General features: G+C 47.7%; 10 protein-coding genes across 10 annotated transcripts; 6 read left to right on the top strand and 4 right to left on the bottom strand.

Moving 5' to 3' along the window:
- Positions 1 to 174: 174 nt before the first annotated feature.
- On the top strand, positions 175 to 3,594 carry PEX2_066140 (uncharacterized protein; the record flags this gene model as incomplete). Its single annotated transcript, XM_016743885.1, has 3 exons — positions 175 to 1,233; positions 1,298 to 2,713; positions 3,184 to 3,594. The coding sequence occupies 3 exons, from the start codon at positions 175 to 177 to the stop codon at positions 3,592 to 3,594; spliced, it is 2,886 nt and encodes a 961-aa protein (XP_016600067.1).
- Positions 3,595 to 4,608: 1,014 nt separating this feature from the next.
- On the bottom strand, positions 4,609 to 5,734 carry PEX2_066130 (RTA-like protein; the record flags this gene model as incomplete). Its single annotated transcript, XM_016743884.1, has 4 exons — positions 4,609 to 4,817; positions 4,886 to 5,075; positions 5,286 to 5,346; positions 5,460 to 5,734. 4 exons carry the CDS (start codon positions 5,732 to 5,734, stop codon positions 4,609 to 4,611), a joined length of 735 nt encoding a protein of 244 aa, XP_016600066.1.
- Positions 5,735 to 6,753: 1,019 nt separating this feature from the next.
- On the top strand, positions 6,754 to 7,485 carry PEX2_066120 (uncharacterized protein; the record flags this gene model as incomplete). Its single annotated transcript, XM_016743883.1, has 1 exon — positions 6,754 to 7,485. The coding sequence occupies one exon, from the start codon at positions 6,754 to 6,756 to the stop codon at positions 7,483 to 7,485; it is 732 nt and encodes a 243-aa protein (XP_016600065.1).
- Positions 7,486 to 9,185: 1,700 nt separating this feature from the next.
- Positions 9,186 to 10,151, top strand: PEX2_066110 (Major facilitator superfamily domain, general substrate transporter; the record flags this gene model as incomplete). Its single annotated transcript, XM_016743882.1, has 2 exons — positions 9,186 to 9,986; positions 10,038 to 10,151. The coding sequence occupies 2 exons, from the start codon at positions 9,186 to 9,188 to the stop codon at positions 10,149 to 10,151; spliced, it is 915 nt and encodes a 304-aa protein (XP_016600064.1).
- A 258-nt stretch (positions 10,152 to 10,409) lies between these two features.
- Positions 10,410 to 12,510, bottom strand: PEX2_066100 (Copper amine oxidase, N2-terminal; the record flags this gene model as incomplete). The annotated part of the gene is made up of 3 exons (XM_016743881.1): positions 10,410 to 10,618; positions 10,669 to 11,577; positions 11,625 to 12,510. 3 exons carry the CDS (start codon positions 12,508 to 12,510, stop codon positions 10,410 to 10,412), a joined length of 2,004 nt encoding a protein of 667 aa, XP_016600063.1.
- A 1,613-nt stretch (positions 12,511 to 14,123) lies between these two features.
- Positions 14,124 to 15,209, top strand: PEX2_066090 (alpha/beta hydrolase family protein; the record flags this gene model as incomplete). The annotated part of the gene is made up of 1 exon (XM_016743880.1): positions 14,124 to 15,209. One exon carries the CDS (start codon positions 14,124 to 14,126, stop codon positions 15,207 to 15,209), a length of 1,086 nt encoding a protein of 361 aa, XP_016600062.1.
- Positions 15,210 to 15,635: 426 nt separating this feature from the next.
- Positions 15,636 to 17,703, bottom strand: PEX2_066080 (nuclear transport factor 2 family protein; the record flags this gene model as incomplete). Its single annotated transcript, XM_016743879.1, has 5 exons — positions 15,636 to 16,094; positions 16,146 to 16,201; positions 16,772 to 16,787; positions 16,831 to 17,549; positions 17,604 to 17,703. 5 exons carry the CDS (start codon positions 17,701 to 17,703, stop codon positions 15,636 to 15,638), a joined length of 1,350 nt encoding a protein of 449 aa, XP_016600061.1.
- A 3,060-nt stretch (positions 17,704 to 20,763) lies between these two features.
- Positions 20,764 to 21,477, top strand: PEX2_066070 (uncharacterized protein; the record flags this gene model as incomplete). Its single annotated transcript, XM_016743878.1, has 3 exons — positions 20,764 to 20,926; positions 20,982 to 21,272; positions 21,326 to 21,477. The coding sequence occupies 3 exons, from the start codon at positions 20,764 to 20,766 to the stop codon at positions 21,475 to 21,477; spliced, it is 606 nt and encodes a 201-aa protein (XP_016600060.1).
- An 861-nt stretch (positions 21,478 to 22,338) lies between these two features.
- Positions 22,339 to 23,805, top strand: PEX2_066060 (uncharacterized protein; the record flags this gene model as incomplete). Its single annotated transcript, XM_016743877.1, has 1 exon — positions 22,339 to 23,805. One exon carries the CDS (start codon positions 22,339 to 22,341, stop codon positions 23,803 to 23,805), a length of 1,467 nt encoding a protein of 488 aa, XP_016600059.1.
- Positions 23,806 to 23,983: 178 nt separating this feature from the next.
- On the bottom strand, positions 23,984 to 24,825 carry PEX2_066050 (uncharacterized protein; the record flags this gene model as incomplete). The annotated part of the gene is made up of 4 exons (XM_016743876.1): positions 23,984 to 24,194; positions 24,246 to 24,317; positions 24,367 to 24,575; positions 24,625 to 24,825. The coding sequence occupies 4 exons, from the start codon at positions 24,823 to 24,825 to the stop codon at positions 23,984 to 23,986; spliced, it is 693 nt and encodes a 230-aa protein (XP_016600058.1).
- Positions 24,826 to 25,051: the final 226 nt, after the last annotated feature.

The raw sequence follows: 25,051 nt of genomic DNA, 5'->3' as shown, positions 1-25,051 counted from the left end.
GCGGAACATGCCACAATCGGTCGGAATTTGGGCTGCGTTGTCACATATGTGATAATCCACCTGCTCATGATATGAGGGACTGTGTGGCACGCAGTAAGACCATTTCCTCTCCGGTTAGCAATCGATAAGATTAACAAACCCAAATCGTTGAACAGTTACCACCACCTATACCAAATGTTTACTACCATTCGGAAGAAGTATCACGAATGTCAGTCCACCCGGGAACTGGGACAATCGCTCAAACGCGGCATTACTGAAATCAAGTCTCGGTTTGATCAGTTTTATCAAGCCGCGGGCCAGGAATACGAGGAAGGTGACCCGATTGCTCGTGAGCGGACAAAGGATATCACCATCGCATTAGAGCGGGGGCTACTGAGATACCTACGGGGGGCACAGGAGCACGGGACAACGTTGGATCTGACAGCGTTATATAAAGAGTCCGAGCAGGGCCGCATTCACACTCACGCCATTCTGGAAGATCTGTACCACCGTCTCTCGAGGCCTATTCTGCCGTCTTTCTCAATGTCCATCAATCCAACCGAACCGAACCATTCTGGGATGGAAGCAGCAAATGATGTATTGTTCCAAGGTGTTGATATGGCACAGGAGAAATCCTCACCTTCCGGTAGAATTGAACAACAGGACCCCATCATGCACCAACCAAGCCGACTCCCTCTTCCTCAGAGCCCCAACTCTTCGGCTGCACTCTTAAATACAACAAATATCACAACCCCAGAGTATCAAGAAGACTCGATAGATGTAGGTATACCAGACATAAAGAATATGGACCACATCTTGGATGCAACTCGGTATTTCAGTGAATTGGACCAGCTCGAGCTTCAAACTGCACAGATGATGGGCATGGAAAACGGGCCCTACACCAAGCTTGAATCGCTGCATGACTGTATCGAGTGTCTTAGTAATTGGCAAGCTGCGCTTAGATATCTACAGTCTCAGGGATTTTGTGGACCCTCCATCAGCATTTTGATCGAAGACCAAGACCGGGATGGTGTTGCCAGTGCCGTCAATATATCATTGAGCCAGGTTAGCGCATTGTCCCAGACTATTTCGCTTCCGTCCAATGAAGATGCATCGAAACGTTTGATAGAGAACTGGATCCAAACGTTGCTCAAGGTCGAGGAGAAGTCCCTCTTGGATCTTGATTTAGAGCAGATTCTTAGGTTCCTGTGTGAGATTCTAGCAATTGGGATCATATCATTCTCTGGCTCACACGTGTGTCCATTCGATATTAATTTATGGGACCGGGAGGTGAGATACATCTCTGTCGTGTTTGAAGGGTATTCTTTTTAAGCCACAAAAGCTGGCTTGCTTGGACGACTTTGTCGGTGGTCCTGCATGGATTCTAGGGAAAGGCTCCGTTCCATCTCAGGGAATGAAGATATCATTTACCGTCCAAGATTTGCAAGAATTATGGGGGCCCATCTCGCTGGTCCGAGCTACTGCAAATTCAGCGCCAATCATTCAAACTGAGAGAGGTTTCATTGTCCCATTTCCACGAGAGCGGCAATCTTCCTTGTCCATATCTTCATCGTATGATGAGGTTGAATGCCACTGGATGACAGAGATCCCAGAATTTCTCTCTAATAAGAGTTGTGAAGTGCCAATTCTAATTGGCAACACATTGAGGATGTTGATCGGCACCATGACTGACGTTGGGGCTGGGCTTGTTGTCAACGAGAAGTGCAAGTCTTCTATTTCGATTATTGGACAACAAATTGCCTCTCGGCTCCAGTATCCCGGAACAAGCAAATCACAATACGTGAGCGATGGGTACGATATCCAGCTCGTCGGTGGACAATACGTCACAGCCGGACCCATGAAGAAGTATAAGCGGATCCCGAAGCGCACACTTAAGGCAATGCTCATTGCGAACTGTACAAAGCCTGACACAAGGCTCGTGCCACTTCTAAACCTCCGCGTTGGGTTGGAAGTTAGTGCATGCACCGGAAATGCCCAGCGAGTGACACTCTGGGACGCTCTCCGCTTCTCTCAAACGAGCACCCACTCCACAGATTCCCCAATCTATTGCGCCCACAACGTTGGCGACAAGAATTGCATCATTTCATGCTGGAGCCGATGGCAGTCAGTGGACGAGATAGACTCACTGGGCCATTTTCCTGGGCAAATCAAACTTCTCACTGGTCTCGAAGCTCGCCGCGTGATTATAAACTCAATTCTTGCGCTGGAGCACTCGGGTGTTGACGGCGAAGGAAATCTTCAAGTCTCCTGGCCCTTCTACGATAGTCCTCTCAATTGTCCCGTATTGCCATCCACGCGGAAAGAGTCGCATAACTGGTTTCGGGTCATCAAGGATACGCGAGACAGCTCGAGCTTTGCGGTCTTCAGCCAAAGGTGTCTGGAGTTCCCCGAGAAGGGAATCATGCGATCCTGCTCTGCGCCATGCAGGGAAGAACATTCAAAGCCTCTGAAAACTACTCTTTTGACACGTATCCTAACACCGACCGAAGAAGGGACAGTCTCTGGGCTGCTAGTAGGGGCCAAGTTCCTAGTGGGAGAGGCACACTTGACGGTCACGAAGGCAATAAAAGATCAATTGGCTATCATCGCTACTGTTAGCATGAATCCCCTGAATCCTCTGCGGGATCGACTTCGCGAGATCCTGCCAGATGCCCGAGCCTTTGACTTCAAAGAACACATCTGGCCTGATGTTACATCAGGGCGTTCTGTTCCGGTTTTCGTTTACTAAACACATTGTGGGAACTAAGACAACTTTTCCGGGGCTTGCAACCCTAACTCAATAGGGGTAGAGAGCTATAACGAGACAATATAACACAAAGTGCTGATTATTAAGAATTCGGGACAATATCTAGAGTTGCTATTCAAATAGAACACTTAGAGTTACACTCAAAAGGAGACACAGTGGCAAAATAATCGATGAATCAGTTTCAAGTTACAGCCTATCGAATCCCAGGTCTTATAGATGAATTTAGCACAGGATATGAATTGACAGGATATTAATTGTGGCACGTTGGATTAGTGCTGTAGAGAAGAGGCTTAACAACGAGAAATAATAACGCTACATGAATATATCATGAGTAGCAACTCTTCAGTCAGAGGGTATTTTAGAACTTGATAATCCTCAATTGGGATTTTTCATTCGATATAACATACAGTGCAGAACAGATCAATTGACTAATATAGTTTGTCGATGGAGGAAGTACTTCACTAGGCGAAGAGTCCCTGAAGGTCTTGGCGGGTATCTCGACGATGCTCGGGGAGGAGGAGATGTTGAGGGAATCGAAGGCAGCGCCGATTGTTGCAAAGTTCATGATTGCGTCGGGTCTCCTGGGACAGTTTCAGTCAGTGGACTCGGTCGCCACGGGGAAGGAGAAGGGGGTAGGGGACGAGGATCATCATGATCCAACAAAAACCAAACCAAATCAAGAGACTGTGAGTGCTGGAGAAACAGGACGCACAACACAGTGGCCGCGCGCCAGGTCCGCCGAGGTCACCTCACATCAACGCACATGGAGATCAGCATACGCTGCCGACGAAGACGACGAGGCATGGCGTCGCGACCCGAACCTGTTCGTGTACGACCTGCCGGAGTGATGCAGCAGGCGGATCTGGCAGTCCTGGTGATGCAGGGACTCGGTGACTCGGGGAGCCAGGAAGGGGAGAGATGAAGAAGTGGGAGATGAAGAAGTGAGAAATGCAGGGGAGAGGTGCTTGCAAAGGAAGGGGACACTTTGCGCCCGCGGGGAATGCGGGATCGACCGCCTGCATTACGCAGGTGGATGACTTTCTTTATGCTTAATTTCTTTTGTCATGTGCATTACGCCGGCCGGTTTGTGGCCTTATTTTTCAGGTTGCAGGACTCGAGAATCAATTTCTCGAGTCCTGTCTACAGGGTGGATCTGTATACTGGGGATACACCACCATTTGTCGTCGGGAGCGGGCTCTGGGACGCAACCCCCGCATAGCAGCATGTATGTAATAGCGAGCTAAATCGGGTCAATGAATTCATCATCATCATCATCATCATCCCTGAAGGTCTTAGATAAAATCTTTTTGCCAAACAAATCATTATCAATCAATCAATCAATCAATCAAAGTTCAATTAACCTGTTGCAGTCTAACTAGTTGCGTATGACTATGCAGGCGCTTCTTCCAACTGAAGCAAGAACTCGAGTCCTAACGCCGAATCCCAGAGTACAGATGGTGAGCAAAAGAGCGTGGAATCAGCCCATTCCTGTAACCCGTAGATCCTGTAAATCCAAACCCATACCAAATCCCATACATAAGAAATTATTTAATGATTGCCTTGGAGTGCCAAACAAATCATTGGAAAGCTTCTTAGAATCGAACAGACTCCCGAGCCCTTCACCAAAAATAGCCCTCCGTAGGAAGCCGAAGACAAATACGCCAGGGTTTGGTGCCGGCTTACCGAGCTCGGCGAAGGCTTCCTGTTCGATCTCCGATGTTTGCACACTCTTGGTCTCAACATGCTTACCAGACAAGGCTAAAAGTTCTTTCTGGGATACGGTAGCCTCATTGACAAAGACTATGGAATTTTTGGTAGCGGAAAGGTCATTAACAATCCCTACTACAGCTTTGCCAACACCGCTAAGGGTTGGAGTACTGAACTTTCGCTCGCCACCGTCGTAGAGTGTAGTAATCAAGGAGGAACCCTATCTTCAAGCCCCAGTCGAGGAAAGGCCCATTGATAAGGATGGAATAACCGAGACCAGACTGCTGGGAAACTTCCATGAGGTGCTCCTGAACAGCAATCTTATCAGCGAAGATTGGGAGTTTCGCGGCGTTGGGAGGAAACGCTGAACACCAGCAGCCACCGCGGCATCAACAAGACGCAAGTAAGTCTCTCGGGGAACAGTGCCCACACCAAGAGTGTTAACCACTACCTCATTGCCAGCTAACGCAGCCTTGAGGGATTTGCGAGACTCATAGTCGACTTTCTCGACTTGAGCTCTGGGGTCAAAGGTCTTGTTGCTGTTTTGTCTGGTAAGGACTGTGACAGTGAGTCCAGCATCCAACAATTCAGAGAGAACGGTGGGACCGAGGTTTCCAGAGGCCTGGTCAGTTATGTTAGTTGAACACAAAAAATTGAACATAAAAGGAAAACCATACTCCGACAAGGGCAACTTTAGTGGGCGACATGGTGATATTTGATGTAGTATATTGTTTTGGTTAAAGTCTCTGGTCTGTGTATATTTGATGACGGGATGTAAATGACCATTTAAATAGTTTATCAATAAGTGTTCGACATACAACCCATCAAGAACTAAGAACTCCATTTGGTTCTGCATCAAGTCGTTCCCCCATCCACCCGCCATCTCAGGAAACCTAGATGGAATTAGTTATAAGTTCATAGTTTATATCGAAATCAAATAGCTCATTGATAAATACACCGAACGAGAACAGTAGTATAGGCAACAATTTCTGCAGCAAGTACCAACCATATTCTTTGTTGTAGCTTCTCAGTCCCAGCTTCTCCCTGGAAGCCTTCGCGCAGATTCTTCCTGGACGCAATGAAGAACTCCAACGCCATTACTCCACACTCCGACATTGTGGCAACCTGAAAGACAATTCCAGCAATAATGATATTATTTCCCTTCTCAACCATGGCCTGGTCAGTCCCGGCTGCATTGACCACGCCTCCACCAGCTGCTTGCAAAACAATGGATCCAATATCAGACCCGATGAATATCCAGGTGAAAAGCTTCGGGTTCATACGCGAGTATTTTGTTCCAATCTGGATGATTATATGCTTGAGGGTAAGATATATCCTATCGGAAATGAAGGTTGGAGCCAGAATCAGGCAGAAGATTTGTAGTCGAAACCCAGACGTTGACCATGGAATGTCGTGCATCAAGATTCATCCCACATGTCCGGCAGCTTCCATGAATGTCCCAATACCGAGAACTGCGAGGAAAGTCCACGTTCGCAAATATATCCCGAGACCTAGCTGACACACTCCAAGCAGGCCGAAATAAACCGCGAAAAAGATGTTGCTGCTGAGGTTGGGATAGTAGCCGTATGTAGTTGCTTCGACGGGGCATTGGGGTGTGATTTCTGTGCAAATGACCGACTTTTTGAACAGTGGCAACATCTAAAGTAAAAAACAGAACAAAACTTACACCTGAGAGTCCTCTAGGCCTGGTATATGTTAATAATGTTTTGTTCGTACTTCGTTTATCGTTTATCGTTTATCGCTTGTCGTTTACCGTTCCTCGTTCCTCGTTCCCCGCTCCTCAACTCTCCCAACTCCCACATTTTCCCACACCCTCGATATCTATGAGATCAAATCATGCCTCGTCGATTTCACAAGAAGTCTAGAAATGGGTGCAATCAATGCAAGGAGCGGCGTGTCAAGGTGGGCCAATATCTGTCCGACATCTCCCACCTAGGTAGACTAGATGCTGACAACACTAGTGTGATGAGACACGGCCCCTATGCAATGCATGTACTGTTCGGGAACTGCCCTGCATCTATAGTATACCCGATCCCCAAAGGCATTCTACAACCGAGGCCTCTCCGAAACCGGAGCCCACCCCGCTAGCCAAGCCGGCCTTTATATCACCACAATATGATGCGCGACATCTCCTACTAATGCACAAATTCTCTACTGAGACTTATAAAAGTGTCTGCGGTGACCGATCTGACATGGAGGATTGGCAGATCCTTATTCCTAAGCTTGCTTTCGAACATGAATTTCTCTTATATGGCATATTTTCTCTCGCCGCGCTTCACATGGTAGCCACTACCGCGGATCCAGAAAAAGTTCTATATTACCTGGACACCGCACTGCAGTGCAATGAACTTGCATTTGCCCCCTTTCGAGAGGCTTTGGCCCACCTCACCCCTCTCAACTGCGATGCCGTCTTTGCTCAATCAGCGATCGTTACTATCATTGGCATGGCACTCCCTCGGCTAAACGCCCAGCATCGCGGTGAACCCTTTAGCATGATCGAAACTATGATGACAGTTTTTGAGCTGCTGCAGGGGGCAAATAAGATCTCACAAATTAGCAAACCGTGGCGACAGGCAAGCATCTTCTCCAAATACGACTGGACGGAGAGTACTGCGTTGGATCCCGACATGGCCAATGCTATCGCACAACTGCGAATGCTCAATAGCTCAATCGAAATCACAGACTCGGTGCAGTATAGCGTTAATCAGGAAGCTATCGACTCCCTACAAGACTCCTTTGCCAAATTCACCCATGCGCCCCATCCTGCACCTATCTTGGCTTGGCTCACCTACGTCAAGAGGGAATTTGTGGGTGGGTTGCGCGCACGTCAGCCATTCCAGTTGTTGATCCTCATGAATTGGGCAGTTCTATTAAATGAACTGGGGGCCCATTTCTGGTGGGCCAAGGGCTGCGGGGGAGAACTAGTCACGGAGTTATTGAGTGAGCTGAAGGATCATAATGAGAAGTGGAAATTGATATTGCAGTGGCCGCAGCAAAAGATCGGAATATGATATATAGTAAATCAAATTGGTGGGCTACATGTTTTTTTTTTACTAGACCAGATCTTGGACCCAGTGATTTCTGCTCGCGCTTGACTATGGCAGCAATCTCTTCGCACCGTCTTGGCCCCCACAATATCCAACGCACTAGTCTCAATACCAAGTTAAGTGTCGAAAGCTATGTTACAATACATGACTGGGAACCCGAGTATTCAACACCTCGGAAAATACATGGACCGCTATGATAGTGGGCCCCATACAAATTGCATATTAAGCTTAGTCAGTTATGCCCCAGCAAATTGTCAAATAGGGGATTCTTGTCATTTTAGTTAGTTAGAGTCATACACATCTGTCATTTTGAACATACATTGCTGTACCGGTGATTTCCGACATTCAGCCTTAAGTTTCACATTTTAACTGCCACAGAGAGTCGATTCCGTAGCTGGATAATGGCTGACTTACTTCCAATGTCTTCAAAATAAGACTGCGCATCAATCAAAGTGCAAGTTAGGGAGAAATCAATCTGGATATCCAAACGATATACGATAAACGATATACGATAAACGATATACGATAAACGATATACGAGAGTGTAAGACACATTCTTTTTGTAAGTGATAGTAAATAATAGTAAATAATAGTAAATAATAGTAACCACCAGTTGAAATCTACCAGGGCCTACTGTTGTAGTAAGCCAAACTCACCTGATAACCTGATGGGTCCTCTATTCCACAATGGAAACCTTTCAACCTTGGGACATTCTGCATTAATTCGACAGTATTTTGTATATTTATTCGGCGTTCTCTCACACTTCATAATACCTTTCTTAAAATTCTGACAATATTCATGAAAATGGAGCCAGTCCCTTCTCAGCGAGAGTCAAGCCTGAGTTCCCCAAGCCCGACCTTGGATCGATCATTTTTGCAAACATTCATCATTCTCACTGCCTTATGTGCAGCGGTATTTGTGGCTGCTCTCGATGTCACTATTATTACAACAGCCTTGCCATCAATCACCGCACACTTTCAGTCTAGTTCCGCCTACACGTGGATCGGCAGCTCCTACATTCTGGCCAATACAGCGACCGTTCCCGCTTGGGGGAAGCTTTCGGATATCTGGGGCCGAAAGCCTTTGCTTCTAGTGGCGACTTTTATTTTTTTCGGCGGAAGTTTGATCTGCGCAGTTGGAGATACCATCGCACTGTTCCTGTTTGGCCGGGCCGTGCAGGGGCTTGGAGCGGCTGGGCTGATCACCCTCGTGAACATTTGTGTCAGTGACTTGTTCTCTCTCAGAGATCGCGGGCTGTATTTTGGTCTCATATCTGTCGTATGGGCCCTTGCTAGTGGAGTAGGTCCAGTCCTCGGTGGGGTGTTTACTGAAAAAGCAAGGTGTGTATGCGCAATGCTTTCCTGTTCTATTTCCTGTCCCTGCCACTTCACAGTTCCAAAGCCCCTATATGTGCACTTCCACCGTTTACTTGATTTCTTTTCTTGCCAAAGATGAGGGCTGAATACCTTTCTATTATATTACATTGTTTATCGCTGACTTCTTGTAGTTGGCGCTGGTGCTTTTGGATCAATCTCCCAATTTCTGGACTAGTTTTCTTGTTATTATGGTTTACTCTCAAGCTTGAAACACCCAATACACCAATATGGAGTGGTCTAAAGGCTGTGGATTGGACGGGATGCTTATTCGTCATCGGTAGCACCATCATGCTCTTGTTGGGTCTTGACTTTGGTGGTGTCACGCATCCTTGGAACTCTGCCACCGTGATATGTCTGATCGTCTTTGCTGGTGTACTTCTGGGTCTGTTCGTTGTCAACGAATGGAAAATGGTCAAGTATCCCGTCATTCCTCTAGTCCTATTCAATCATCGCTCTGGTGTCGCTTCCTTCCTAGTCTGCTTTTGCCATGGCTACATCTTTATGGGTGAAGCCTATTATCTCCCCCTCTACTTCCAGGCAGTCCTCGGCTCTAGCCCTATCATGTCCGGGGTGTACATCCTTCCCTTTGTCTTATCTATCACCGTCTCAGCTGCATCTACTGGACTATTCATCCAAAAGACAGGAGTCTATGTTTCAGCGATGTGGTTGGGACTAGTCACTATGACGCTAGGGGTGGGTTTGCTGATCAATCTAGAGGTTACCGTCAACTGGGGTAAAATCATGGGTTTTCAGCTTATTGCCGGCATCGGCATCGGTTTGAATTTCGAGGGCCCATTGTTGGCTCTCCAGGCAATCGTGGGCGCGGAGAATGCAGCAACCGCCACTGCCACCATTGGATTCATACGGACCCTGTCCACCGCGATCTCGGTGATCATCGGGACAGTCGTGTTTCAGAACCAGATAGCAAGAAAAGGATCTCAATTAGTTTCCGCTCTCGGAGAACAACTAGCTAGTCAGGTTTCAGGAGGCGCAATGGCTAATATCGAGATCATCGATACACTCCCCCTGGATCAGAAGCTTGTGGCACGACAGGCCATTCACGAGTCTTTGCGAACGGTCTGGATTATGGTAAACCTCACTTCATATTAAAAAGAACACTATGCTGACTAGTATGTGCAGTATGTTGCGTTTGCAGCAGTGGGTCTGATAGCAGGGATATTTGTTGAGGGTCATCATCTTGACACGGAGCATAAGGCACCAGTGCTCGGTTTGCGAGATACCGATGAACATTGAAGGATTTCGTGTTTCCAACCAAAAAATATATTTTCGAGAACCGTGGGCACCAGCATCACAATCCACTACGGCTGACGCCTCCTCGCGTTCATTATGATATCTCCAAAAGTCTACTGCTTGGCACATAGATGCTTGGAGCGGCGGCGTCCATTTTCAGAAAAGTGTACATTTGATTCAAATAACTTCGTTATATTTGCCTCTATGGCAGATAATCTATTTACAGAGCTCGGCTTCCACATCTCATTTCACATGTAATGTCTACAACTTCACCTGCGCTCGCTCCTGAGGAGCCGCGCAGCACGCCGGCTCTGGGTGCAAAGTCGACTGGTTGAAAGACTGGCTTGAAGCCGGCACATCCAGTGCCGGGTTCTTAGTAAAGAAACCATCCGGCTTGAGCATCACGCTGACGCGCTCCATAGGCATAACAGGGAAATCCTCAATGCGGGGGTTGTGCGTGAGACCGAATGCTGGAAACAGTTAGCTACTATTGCAGGGGAGTTTAGATGGGATAACATACTGTGCCACAGAACAACGTCTTCATTTTCAACTGTGTCGTTGCGTGCAGCCCATACTTCCACGCCTTCCGACTTCTTGCTCTGGTTTGTGAACTCACCGGCGGCGAAGAGCTCGTCGTCTTGGTATTTAGTAACCCAGATAGGACGGGTCGCGAAGCGGGCGCGCTTCGAGCCAAATGAGTTCGGGTGTGCGAGGAGCATCTGACTTGGCATGGTTTGCAACTTGTATGCGATGGGGTGGTGGGTGATGGGGTTGATAATAGAGTCATTCCGAATCTTAAAGACGCGGTGGCGGTCGACGCTGGTTGTGGCACTGCCACTAGACTTGATAACTTTTTCCTCTGTGGTGTACCCGACTAGCCATGGGTTGCTGTCATCCTCGGGCATAGGGACGCTGTCCTCGTAGTAAACTGTGTTTTTGTAGCCGTCGATGGCAGGGTCGATACGGAGCGAGAACATGTGTTGGTGGAACGGGGCCATAACGCCTGGTCCGACATTCGTGCCCCATGGCACAGTTTGGCCATTCTCATTTTCGAATGGTACCGTTGAGAGGATACCGGTTGCCCGCACCTCGAGCTCAATATTGGCTGCTTGGTCGAGAATAAAAGCGAAAATGTATTCGTAGTTGGCAACCGTGCAGATCATCTGAACCACAAGCTGGCGATTACGGACAACAGTCGCCGCACCGGTGCGGTAATTGGTGTGTTTGTGTTGTAAGCCATTATCCTGCTCGTGCATGCAGATGACATTCTGTAGTTGGATTGGTGCTCCCTGTGCATCTGTGCGATAACCATCGAAATACTTGATGTGGCCGAGACAGTCGCAGCCGAGGCTCAGTTGGTTAGCTGTGATACCGAAGCCCACGTCACCGACGTCAAAGGCTTGCTTGCGGTGGTAGGGAGCACGAGGATCTAGAAAAAATCAGATGTGTTGCCAAACGAAGAGTAGTAGAACATACCAGCGTAGGGGACTGTCATCTCAGAGAACGACAGACGATAGAAGGTGTTGCGACCATCGTAGGTCACATTGTGCAGCACCAAACCTTCTCGGTTATTGAAGCCCACTCTGAAACGCCACTTCTGCCATGACACGGCATTGCCGATGACATTAAATGACGCCCCCTCTGGTTGCTGAACAATGTAGGGCTTCAGATCGGTGCGCAGAGGCTCATCCAGCAAATCATGTGCGTATTGCACAGCAGGCACTGGCTTCCAGGGCTGCGTCTCAGTGCTTTGGGTATCGGCTCCACCAGGCAGATAATCCATGCGGACCAGTTTGCGAGTGATACCATCAAACACCGGGGAAAATTTGCAAGGCAACGAATACTGGTTGTGCTGGGGGTGGTCGGTGGCCACAATATACATGTAGCATTGGAACAAACGCCGAGTTTCCTTGGCATCCTCGGTCCCGTAGATCCACGGATCCAAGCAGACGGTGTGGCCAGCCGGAAGCTTCAACTTTTCAATTTCGGCCTTGACAGCTGGATGGCTGAGACAGAGCTCCTCAATTTCCATCATTTCATCCATATCTAATGGACCCTGTATGTCCTTGGGCAGCTCTTTCGCTGACACAATGGACTTGGTGTCTGCATTGATCAGAGCCTTGAAGAAAGACCCATTATCCAATCGGTGGAAGAGCGCCATCAGCAAGCGTGCTGGTTTGAGCGGGCGCACTTCACCACGGCGCTCGGCTTCGAGGAATGGGACAACCTCATGCTTGGCAGGTTCTTGAAGATCGATGCGTTTGTAACGCAGCTTAGCACCGGGGAAAGCGGATTCCAGAACGGAGACCGCCAATTGGATCTCCCCAGGTGTGATAGGGTCAAAAGGGTGAAGGCTCGCCATTATGGATGATATGATGTTCAAGGGAGGATGGTTTCTGCAAAGATGGGTATGGCAACGCATTTATATTCGCACAAACCCCGGTCCTCCCCTTGATTTCCCTTTTGGGTAAATCTTTCGCGCTTCTATGGCGATCTGATTGGTCAGTTGGTCACACGGCGCATCTTTTCCTCTAAAGGGTTTAGCGCATGTGGATTCTTTGATAAGCTGGACAAAATCTCATTATTGGTGTATTGCGGGGTGGATTGGGGATGATTTGGAGAATAAGTTGATCTCTGCAGGGTCTCCAACTTCTACATTATCGACAGCATCGTGGCCAGAAGAAGATACAGTAGTGAAGAATTTACAGTCAGAAAATCTGCGGTAGTGTTATCGCCTTATCGCCTTATCGCTTCATGGCCTTGTGGCCTTATGGCCTTGTCATTCAGGCCCCAATTCTAGCCTTCTCTGCTTCCAAGGTTGACTTTCACTGCACATATCCAAAGGGGGATACAAATATCAATTCCCGTGAGATATAATGACCATTGAATACAAACACTACTGCATCAAACCCTTTCAGTGAGCATTCAATGCCCATTCCTTCACCTGGAATATGAGGCTGTTTCGAGCACCGACTTGGACAAAAATCACGAAGTTCAATCCGAGGATAGGAAACGTAGCTATTAAGTCTCGCGATGCACGGTCCTGGTCAGTTTTGATCTCACAACTTTCATTATGTGCTTCCTCCTTATTAAGCTAGTATTCCCACCTGGGCAGGCACTCGGTAAAACATGTGAGGGGGCTCTAAGACCACCATAGAATAAGATGTCAATACCCAGCAAAACGCGAAGAATGGCGGCGATTGAGCAAAACTGAGCACAACCGAGAGGAAGATAGGATAGCGATCTGATAACTTTCATTGGGCATATCCCCAGACTTGAACTTTCGGCAGGTAGCTAATCTAGTCTCCCATTTATAACCCGGTGGATGATGTCCAAAGAGCGCATGAGGTGGCTCCTTTTATTCATCTTTACGAAAAACCATTCAAACTCGTGTAGCTACGAAGGCCATCTAGTGTGAATATCTCACACACCTAATTCCCCTTACATCAACCGCAGACGACCTGTGCAAGCAGTGGGACTGGACTCTCGCTCTTCAAAGCCTCTTGGCTTCATGAATATCTTATTGAATTCTCTAATTGAAATGCCGGTTTCTTAATCATCTCGCGTCTTCGGTCGTTATGAGGCCCGAAGTGGCATCGCAGAGAGGATCCCTGACATATTCACATCGAGTTTGCCTCCGTCGGCCCCGTCGGCCCCGCAATACTACACCAACCCAAATATCACTACTAGCTCTAAAGCCGGACGAGATTCTTCAGGATCCACTCTTTTAGACCCCGACATTGTCGGAATCGGTGTTGAATAGACGCCGACTTTTATTGGCAGAGGCAGTGATTTGCCTCATTCGTATCTCTGGTGGTATAGCATGATGTATAAATACAACCGCCCCATCGAACCTATCGTGTGGTGCAGTCTCATTTCCAAGACATAAGTTGATTTATTCTACAATTATGTCGCGCCTCAGCTCAGACAAATCTTTCCACTTCGAATTGCTCCGGCTTCTCGCTCACTCCAGCTATGGTGGTGCCAACACCTGGCGACTTCCAATCCTTCTCCGCCGTCTTCAACAAAAGAGCAGACCATATCCTTGAGCAGAGAAAGAGCATGACAAATGATATCTCTATCCGCGACGCCATGTTCCGAGCGGCCACCTACTACCGTGCTGCTGATTTCTACATCCACGGCAACTGGGATGATCCACGCATTATCCCTCTGTGGGATAAGCAGACTCTCTGCTTTGACGAGGCTTTGTCCCGACTTCCCTTCCCTGGTTATCGCACGGAGCTACCAGGACCTGGGTGCAAGATTTCAACCATCTTTTTCCCCGCAAGCAAGGATAGTGAGAAGCGGCCAACTCTCATTATCGGTAGCGGTTATGATGGATCCATGGAGGAAATGTACCACCTGCACGGTGCTGCCGTCCTCGAGCGTGGCTGGAATGTGATCGGCTACGATGGACCAGGGCAGATTTGCTCCCGTCGCTACCAGGGCGTCGGATTTACCCATGAGTGGGAGAAAGTTCTTTCTCCCGTTGTGGACTTCCTCGAGACTATTCCCACTGTTGATATGTCCAAGATTGGTGTCATGGGCATCTCCATGTCTGGTCTATTGGCAGCACGTGCTGCGGCATTTGAACCGCGCATCGCTGCAGTCTTCAGCATTGACGGCCTTTACAATTTTGTCGACACGCCTGTCTTTGACCCGGTTCATGGTCTTGCATCTTTTGCTCATCTCAAAGACTTTGAATCTGCTGCTGCTGTGTTCAACAACCCCAGCATTCCGACCACTGCCCGCTGGGCATTGTCTCATGGTCTCTGGGCTTTCAATGTTAAAACCCCGGCTGAATATCTTGAGAAATCGAAGACGTTCTCGTTGGTTGGAATAGCGGATAAGATCAAATGCCCAGTCTTTGTTGCTTGTGCTGCAGATGATCACTTTTTCAAGGGACAGCCTGAGGCAATGAGGGACGCTCTCGGGGATAGAGCACACTATCATGTTTTCACCGCGGACGATGCTGCCGGAGAACATTGCCATGTTGGCGCTGGAAGACATTCGAATCAGGTCTTATTCGATTGGTTTGAGAAGGAGATTGTCAATTCTTAGGGCTTTCCGTTTCAATATGTCATGTACTTCGGTCATTATTAAATCAGATAACTCTTCACTGTTGCTGAAATTAAACCATAAATACCAAAATATTACTTGTTATTTACTGAGCGTGATGCTAGAATCTGAAATTTATTATTGTGCGATAGGAGTCATAAGACTTCGCCAAGTTTTCGTCCTTCCAACATTCAAACTTGAAACCACTTCAAACGTTTCCAATCCCATTTCAATCATCCTTCTGTAGGATATTGTATCACTCGTTTTTGTTAACTGATGGGCTTCTAGGGCCGTATATATCCCATTTCCTGGACTACGTAAAACCGTCTAATGGCATGTTTAAACACCAGAATACCAATACAAAGGAAGAAAGTAATCACTGGAGATTCCATGAAGCAATGATATATTAATACAAAGATTTCATGCCAACTAGTTCAATCCGAGTAGTGACGTATCTCCAGTGTGGGGAACATGGAAATACACAGTCCTTTCCACGATGCGCCAGTCCTCCTTTCCATCGTAGATCCCCTTCACCAACTTATCATCATATGATCCCCATCCAGTCACACTCCGCTCTCCTTGACTCTCGATTTCGAAATGCATAGCCATGCAATACGTCGTTGCCAAAGCTGTCTTCTCATCTGTCAACTTGACGGTCTGGGTCGTTAACGCATGGTGAGTCGTCAAGTTTTCAAGTGCGCGTTCAATAGCGGAGATGACAGTTGGTAGGCCGTTGAGTACACCAATTGGCTCTGGAAACCTCATCACCACATCTGTTGTGAAGCCTTTCGCGAGATTTTGATATTCCTTTCGGTCGATGGCGAGAGAGTACTGGGCGATCGCATTGCGAATCAATTCATAGTCAACAGCTGCCATTTTGATTGGTTGCTACAAGATGTCAGTTTAGCTCACAGTAAGAGGCTCAGTATTTATACATACATGCTTTGTATTTGAACGGTGTAAGTCATTCAAGATCGTGGTGTCGATGCTCCCTCCTAGTATGGAACAGCGTTTTATATACACCCCCAGTCCTTAAATCCGTCCTAAGACCGTCGGTGCAATTCTTTCCCCGAACAACTGAACCAAATCTTCTCATTTCATACTTTATCCCAATTCTGGTGGATATCTATTTGTCAGATCGCCTTGTCGGTGGAAAAAGACCGACATGCCCGACATTCTCCCCCACACTCCACAGTCGGCCCCGTCGGCCCCGTCGGCTCCTCTCTCCTAATAGCTTTACACACGAATTTTCTAAAGGAATGTCCATTGATACTCTAATTTTTCATGCTCCGAATCGTCAAAAGGTGCACAATTATTTGTATATATATAATTATTTGTATCTATGGTAAAGTTTGCCGTTATCCTTGGATTTCAAAAATCCAATCATTCATTTCTAGGTTGACATTCTGCGATTGACTTTCATGAGGGTATCGAGATGAACAAAATAAACCAAAGGTTGCCCCTATGAAGGAAGAGTCAAGAAAATGAATCAATCATTGAATGAAGGCAACCCTCCCGCAAGCATTCCTTGTAGTGATCGAGCGATGTTATTTGATTGCACAGACCAGGGCCCATCATGGCCTAGTACATGGATAGCTTCTTTCAAAATGCGCGAGGTACTTACTACCCCATTAAGGACCCCAATCCCGGATATGTGGATAAGCTTCTCTTCTTCATCTCCTCCGTTCACCCAATTCTCTAAATTGATGTGGCCACTATCCCGATCAATTCGCAGAGTATGGAGGTGCGTCGGGCCAGCTACTTCGCCTCTTTTTCGAGCCACCACGAACCGGTCATAGAACCAAATGTACAGCGATGTTATGAGAAATAGAAAGGAGTCAAAGCATTCCGGTAGTTGCTGGGTTCGAACGATATGCAGAAGTTGAGCGGCATGGATCAGAGTCTGGCGAGCTTTTTGGGGCTCTTCCTCTAGTTTCCGGGAAATTTGTCGTGTGAACATATCTGCCTCGGGTTTGCGCATCCACCAACCACAAGATGAGTATATAGTTCGGTATGGAATAAAGCGGATGATTTGGAAAAGATGACCCAATTTCGCAGTATTTCCGACAATGGGCGAGATGGCATGTTGGGTGCTGTAGACTTGTGGGAAAATGTCCAAAAGATTGTCGGTCTGTTTATTCAGGCGATTGAAGATAGTTTCTGTTTGGACTTCGAAGATTGGATGAGACGAATAGCCTCCGAATTGTTTCATCAGTGCTCTTTCTTCCACATATGTGGTGCAGGTTGCCACAAAGAGAGCAGAAGGCCCCAGAGGTTCCAGCTGGTTTTTCTTGAGTTCCTTGTTGCAAAGCAGTCCAACAAGCTTCACTAGCTGTCTCGGGCCTGGTATTAATAGATTAGTATCAAATGGACCGGTTAGAAGTGTGAATTCCTTACTTGATTTTGAAGCAAGTTTCTGTTTCCACTCTTGTTCATCTCCACTCGCCCATAGATCCTCATCACAAGGGAGATCGATAGTCAAATCGCTCACCGACATTACTGGGGGAATATCAAAAAGAAAGTATTGTACACACTCAGAAACTGCGTCGCCATATTATATTTAGCACCCTCCGCTACCAGGATTCAGGGTATCAGGCACACTCACCCCAATGAAAGTAGAAAGCTCGTCTCCAAGACTCGGCCTTAGTCCATCGCGGCCAATCACTAACGATTGAACCAGGCCTCGAGTCCGTATTTTTCTCGAAAAGAATTCCTGGAACAAGTAGTGGACGAAAAATCGTGGTCAAAAGGTTGCGTTGATACTGAGCATGTATGATGTCATCTCGGCTGCCACCAAAGATCAACGAAAATGTAAAAAGCAATATTGTTTGAGCTAATGAGATATCGCCCAGGAGTGAATCGCCCAAACCGACCTGGAGATATTAGTTGCAATTCCAGTCTTTGGGAACAAGGCGTACCTTGGACAATAATGCATGTCGCAGAATTCGAATCAAGCCAGCAATGTGCGTTGTTCGCACAGAAAGGCGTGAGTACTGTCCGCCAATTGCAGCGACGGCAATGTATAATAACAAGGAGTCACTCGTTGTTTCAAAGGTAGCTTGATGGAGGATGGGGAAAGATTTGTGAAACTTTTCGAAGTACAATTGAACAAATACATTAAGTATGTCCAAGGTCGGAAGGAGCCCGCGCAGTTCAAGCCTGGAGTATTGCGATATACGGTCACACATCTCCCATATTTGTTCGTAGGTTGACAAAGATATGGAGGGAACTTGACAGAAGTCCTCGGATGCGAGTATGTCAAGGTCAGCCTCTGAAAGCTCAGGTTGAGGTTTGTCCTCCGGCTCTAGGTGATTTCGATGGGAATTTGCGTGTTGACTCCGAGACTTAACCGCTGCCGACAAATCATTTGGAGCATCGAGTAATTCTTGATTAGATTCTTGCGGCCGATCAAAAGAAGAATTCACAACCGATGGCTGCATCGGGAAGGCCGGCATCCCAGCATAATGAGGATCATAGTCTGCCAAAGGCCAAAGAAGCATGGGATCAAAGCCAAAACTCAAATCATCTCGTATCATTGGCGCCGGTTCCCAGGGGTTAGCTGAAGTTGCGTGTTGCTCGATTGGGCCTCTGCCCTCAGCGCCGATCAACGGGACCGGGGAAGTCAAAATGGACTCTGTGGAGGCATTCATTTCACAACGAAGCTGTACCCCGGCTGCACTGTGATCACTAGGCTGGCCGAGTTGGAATCCCGATGCATCCATTGGAGAAGCTGTCATCCGGAGCCCCGCTTTCTTCGGGTCTTCTGGAAATAAGCACCGCCAGCCCCGACGAGAACATCGCTCACAAGGAAATCCTCCGCTACATCGCTGCTTGGACTGCATGCAGTTCTTGCATGCTTTTACAGCCCTTGGCAAGCTCTCAACTCCGCTGGGGATTTGACCATGAAGAGTGGTGTGTCGTCGTAAAGTATCACTGAGAGGTTAGCAGTTGAGTCAACAGGCGACCAGAATTTTGATAAATTTCCTCACCTTCTTGTGAAGGTTTTGTTACATGTTTGACATTGGAATGACCTCTGCTTCGAGTGAGATATGCGATGGCGGTCGAGGTGCTCGCGTCGTTGGAAGGAACGCGCACATTCGTTGCAGATGTAATTGAAACTGGATGAGGTGGATAAAACAGATGCGTCGTTGACACTACTCATGCTGACCTATATTTATTCATGCACAGCTCATCAAATGTCTGGGTTATAGTACGTCAAGGGTGCCGAGGGAGCCGACCCTGGATGTCGGAGGTCGGAGCCCGAGCCTCCGGGGTCCGCTTAGGGAGACCCAGTTGTTTCACAGATGAAACATTATTAATGAGAAAGGATGGGGGACTCTCGTTACAAAAGTTGTGGATGAGATTATATAAAGCTTATTGAAAAAACTGCAGAGCTTCAACAGTGCGCTGGAGCCAAATGATTCTTTTCGATTGAAGTGATCTTTACATGGCACGGGCGAACTAGTGGCAAGTGGTCGCATAATGCAACAACTCGGTAAAGAACAATTCTTCTGGCGGCTATTCTAGGTCGGGGAAAGGTGACATTCTCATCAATTTCCCAAATATTACACAAATTATTTGATTCCCAATGGTAAGTCATTCATTTTTAACGTGTCCTAGCCGGCCACTGTCTTGAGTCTCTCGATTCATCTATGTATAATGATATCCGATAATTGCTGGGCATCGTTTCCAGGAATCGACTTGGATGGTACCCCCAAGTTTCGATCCGGAGAACCTTGTTTAGAAAATGTGGGGAGAGGTTATATATAGCACATTGGGTGGCGTATCGAGGTGCCGAACAGGAAACGGCAAACTAGCTAAGGAGGGTCATTGAGGCGCCCAACTCAAATCTCATTGCGAAAGAAATTGCCAAACAGCCAAGAAAGAACCTATAAAATGATCTGAAGTGATCATAGATCTGAGACACAATCAGGTTAATACGAGCTTCCAAAAATCTGGGGGCGGGGGTCGGCAAGTTCCGCAGTCACAAGGCCTTTGATACAAGATCGATGACGCATTGAAGGTGTGGTATATCTGGTGTTCAGGACAGCCCAAATTAACTACATACATATAGAAAGGTTAGGTAAATCAAACATACCCTGCCCAGGTGGGCGTTAATTATCAGGTATTCGTAGCATCGTCCATATCCCCAAGATGAAATTTGCAAAAGGACTCTTATATTCTGTACCTTGGCTTTAACTACATTCTAATACCTATACGAAATAAAATCAGGAACCTTGGGTCACCTAAAACATTATCTAAGTCTTCTCATTCATTCCAAGGTTCTCTCCGTTGATCAAAATAGTGGCTATGCTCTACATAGCAGACACCCCCAATGCCACTATCTGATCTACCATGGAAAATAATAGCCCATCTAATATTAGAAACTATTGTTGTGATCATGCTGTAAGCGTGTCTTAGATTTATACGAAGTGTAAAGCAAAAGGTATATAAAGTGCTTCGGTATCTCATTGATCATCTATATCGATACAACAACCAGTACAACAATTCACTACACTCTCAACAACTCAATATTCTACTCGTCTTTCATCTGAAAATGAAGGCTTCTACAGTTCTCGGTCTCTTTATTGCCTATGCAGCTACTACTAGTGCGATTCCAGTCAAACAAAGGGACCAGGAAGTTGAGATCACCTTCGTTGGCGCTGCCGACGCCCAATTCACTCAAAGCATCCCCACTGATGGATCTATTGTCTCCATTGGTACGTCCCTTGGTATATCATACATCTGGACTGAAACTATTCTAACTTTCTTCAGAAAACCCATTGAGCATCTCGCATATCTCATCCAACACTGCCGGGGTGCAGTGTACCTTTGACGGCATTGATCACAGCGTGACAATTGTCAACGGAGCCCAATTGGTAGATGTTGGCCCTCCACAAACCCAGGTGACTGGATCTTGCCAGGTCCAGGGATCGGATTCATCCCCTGCACCTCCTGCCACCAATCCTGATCCTACTGGGGATCAAGTGCATGTAACTTTCATTGGAGCTGCCGATGCTCAGTTTACTCAGAGTTTCCCGTCCAATGGCGAATGGGTTCAAATTGGTATGTCCCTCTATATATTCCACTATAAACAATAAAGATACTAATTGTTATAGTGAACCCTCTGAGCATTTCCCACATTCAAACCAGCACTGAGGGCATTACTTGCATATTCAATGGCATTGACCACAGTGTGACTACTGTTACTGGCACCCAGTTGGTCGATGTCGGACCCCCACAGACCCAGGTCTCGGGCTCCTGCGCATGATAGTCTCTCCGGAAGGGGAACTGGAAGTGGCATTGTAAGTCTTGCGTTGAAAGAAAACCGAAAAAAATACAAAAACACGCGCTCGATAGTATTTTCTAGTCTTTGTGATTGGTCTGCATGCGCTTTGCTGAATTTTGTTGGAGGAATTAGCCCATAATACTCTTTTCATACACACTCCTTGAAATATATATTGTCTACTCAATCTCTTCACAAACATCCACAATTCCAACATCTATCAATCCACTTAAACAAAACGATTTATTTCCTGATAATAAAACCCCCCCTTAAGACGTGTCTGAGGCGGGGAAAAAGAGGGACGAATGTTGATTCAGGGCCGGAATGCAACGCGAGGGGCTTCATCAGCCACATCTACATGGCTTGCATCTCAACGTGGACGCATTGAACATTGTTTCCCTAAGAGGTACTCCTATTTTCTTTACTTTGCTAAAAGCTGTCTATAAAATATTCAAGTCATCATACATAGTACCTTGATGTTCATTGAATTGCTGGAAATGCAGTCTGATTCACGGCCTTCCAAGGGTCAGCCAAGGAACCCCGGAATTCAGGGCTGCTACTGTCCCCTTCGAGCCCTTCAAAGGCCAAGCGCGCGATGACATTCCTGATACACAGGCCAGACTTTTTCCTTTTTCAAATGGCAGTATAAAGCTAAGTCCCACCCCCAGATCGCGTGTTTACTCGACAACTCCAACCGCCAACACCGCGCCATCGATATGGATTCGATCAACTAAGCGCATCTCCTATTCTTTTGGAATATAACCCCATTGACGTCTTGATTTATCACGTCAATTATTGAGTACCTGCTGCAGAGCTTTTGCCGATCACAATCATTCATACTTTGCAATGGGCCGTGTGTCTATCCACGTCCTTCTTGCGGGCTTCATCGGGTATGCCTTCGCTAGCATCCATCATCCGGCGCATGGCCATGGCCATCGCCATCGCCACTTGATGCCGCCTATCGAACACTTGGAACCGCGAAATATGGTCTGGGATCATGTGAATAACACCCCGGATGATGTTGTGGTGGAATCTATTACCCTCACAACCACGACTACCGTTTATGGAAACTGCGCGCCAACCAGCACTATCCACTCCACGCTTACACTTGTCAGACATAGGCCTGAGCCTACGTCTTATACGAAAGATCATCCCATGCACGGCCTCGCGTACCCCGAGGCATATGAGGACCATTGGCACCAACGTGAACTGCAGCCTGAGCTTATTCTCCCTGTGCCGACAAACACAATGCCCGCGCAACCTCAGTTCAATCAGACCAAGCACCCAGCTCCCAGGCCAACGGAGGCAGAGGCCATTACGACTATGTTCAAGACACACACAATCACCAAAACCGCAACAAATACCGTAAAGGTCACTGTTTACCCAGGAGGCAGCCATGTGCCACTTTCAAACAGACTCCCCGGGAATCCCTCATCAGCAGAAAAAGCTGCGGTGCTTGCAGACACGCTGCCAAAGGGCTCATTAGAAGAACAGAAGGCCGTCCCAGCGAAACGTCCACCTCCGCCGCCTCCCCACTCAAACAACGGCGGACCCATCAACGCCGTACTCAATCTGCCCAGCGGAGTCCTCCCTGATATTCCAGTAGTCAACCAGATCCTCCCAGGCCCAAAGCCAGACGGGCCCACCTCGGCGGACTGGACCGCAACACCATCGAAAGGACAATTCTCAACAAACAAATTCGGAGGACGTACTCCGCCAAAAGGGAAAGGCACGGAGATTCAGTATCAGGGTAATGTCGGCAAGCCTTGGGGAAGCAACATCATCACTGTCAGTCCGACCGAGGCATCTAACTACAAATACGTAGCGCAGTTCACGGGGTCAAACGATGAGCCATGGACAGTGATTGTGTGGAACAAGATCGGGCCTGACGGCAAGCTGACTGGGTGGTACGGTCACTCTGCTCTGACATTCACTCTTGCGCCCGGTGAAACTCAATATGTTGCCTTTGACGAGGACTCTGAGGGGGCTTGGGGCGCTGCGCCTGGTGATCACTTACCTACGGATCAATGGGGTGGATACTCGTGCACGTGGGGCGAGTTTGGGTTTGGTGATGGGGAGAATAAGGGTTGGTCCGGATGGGATGTTTCGGCTATTCAGGCGCAGATTGCGAATCAGCCTGTGCAGGGGATGTCTATCTGCCAGGCTGATGGGAAGGGGTGCTCCATTATTACGCCTGACGCTAAGAAAGTGGTTGATGCTTATGTCAAGTCGAAGAAACACCTGGATGGTATTGGTGGTGCGGCGTCCCCTGGTCCAGTGCGGCTGAAAGTGGTGCTTGATTATCGGGGGTGAAAATGAATTTTTGTATATACGCATGCATTTTGCAATGGGGTGGCTATTATTAAAGCGATTTTTGTTGAACAATTGATGGTTTTTCCTAGGCTATCCTTCCTATATAAATCTTATAGAACGAAAATATGTTGGTAACCTATGCTCGCAATGCAATCGCTCAAACACAAATTTCTCGAGATTAGTGCATGGAGGGAATGTCAATCTCCTTGATAGTCCACACCTTTCCACCCTGGCTGGAAGTAACCTTGGTGTAAGTAGCACCGCCGGCGCTAGCAATAGTCGAGCCAAAGGTGGTATCAGCCGAGGCGAGAGTGATAACAGTGTTCAAGTACTTCTGCGCAGCGATAGTTCCGGAGCAGTTGTCATCGCACTCAGTTCCCGTACCGTATCTAAATAATGTCAGTATAGTCCTCGAGATACCATTCTGGCGATTGACTTACCCGCGCATGTAGGGTCCGGATTCGTGGGAGTAAGTTGAAAGGACGGCACCAGTCTGGCCATTTGTGACAGTCCTGCAAATGTTAGTTGCGATGTATCTAGCCATTTTGGATTCACACTTACTGGGTCCAGGTCTGTCCATCGGACTCAAGGTCGTACTCAATCCGCACCTCGTCGGTTCCGCTCACGGGCGAACCAGTGCCATCGAGCTGGCCAAAGCTGCCAAAGACACTGGCACGCACACACCACTGCCCGGTGGTGGCTCCGCACCATGCGTTGCTAGACCAGCTTTCCAGGGTAGTCTGGACCAGGTCACCAGTTCCGTTGGACATCTATGGTTGTTAGTGACATGACGACCACTCAGAAGAATCGAGGACTTACACCAGGCCAGAGGAACAGCACACCGTTCTGAGTCGGTGGGGCAGGTCCGGGGATCAGGGTCGTAACGGCGTTGATGATAGTCGACTTGGAGGGACCCAGGGAGACACTACCACCCCAGTAGTCATCTCTCTTGACAACAGTCTCGAGCAGACCTGCGCTGGCAAGGCCAGCGGCAGCAAGGAAAGGTACGATGAAGCGCATTGTGATAATGATGATCGAGAAAGGTTGATCGGTTTGAATTCACATTGACGTGAACAATCCCTGAATTTATAGTACCCTTCGGCAAGACTCCGGCTTTCTATGCTGGTGGAGTCATGGAAGTAACTAAAAGCGGAGTACATCCCGAAGCTCTTCAGGGCTGTATGTCTCACCTTAAAACAAGCCCAACACTAGGCCGACTAGGTCGACTCCTCCGTAGTGAAAGTGG

Source organism: Penicillium expansum, assembly GCF_000769745.1.
Source record: "Penicillium expansum strain MD-8 chromosome Unknown contig220, whole genome shotgun sequence".
Taxonomy (NCBI): Eukaryota; Fungi; Ascomycota; class Eurotiomycetes; order Eurotiales; family Aspergillaceae; genus Penicillium; species Penicillium expansum.
This window is presented reverse-complemented; position numbering and strand designations above follow the sequence as displayed.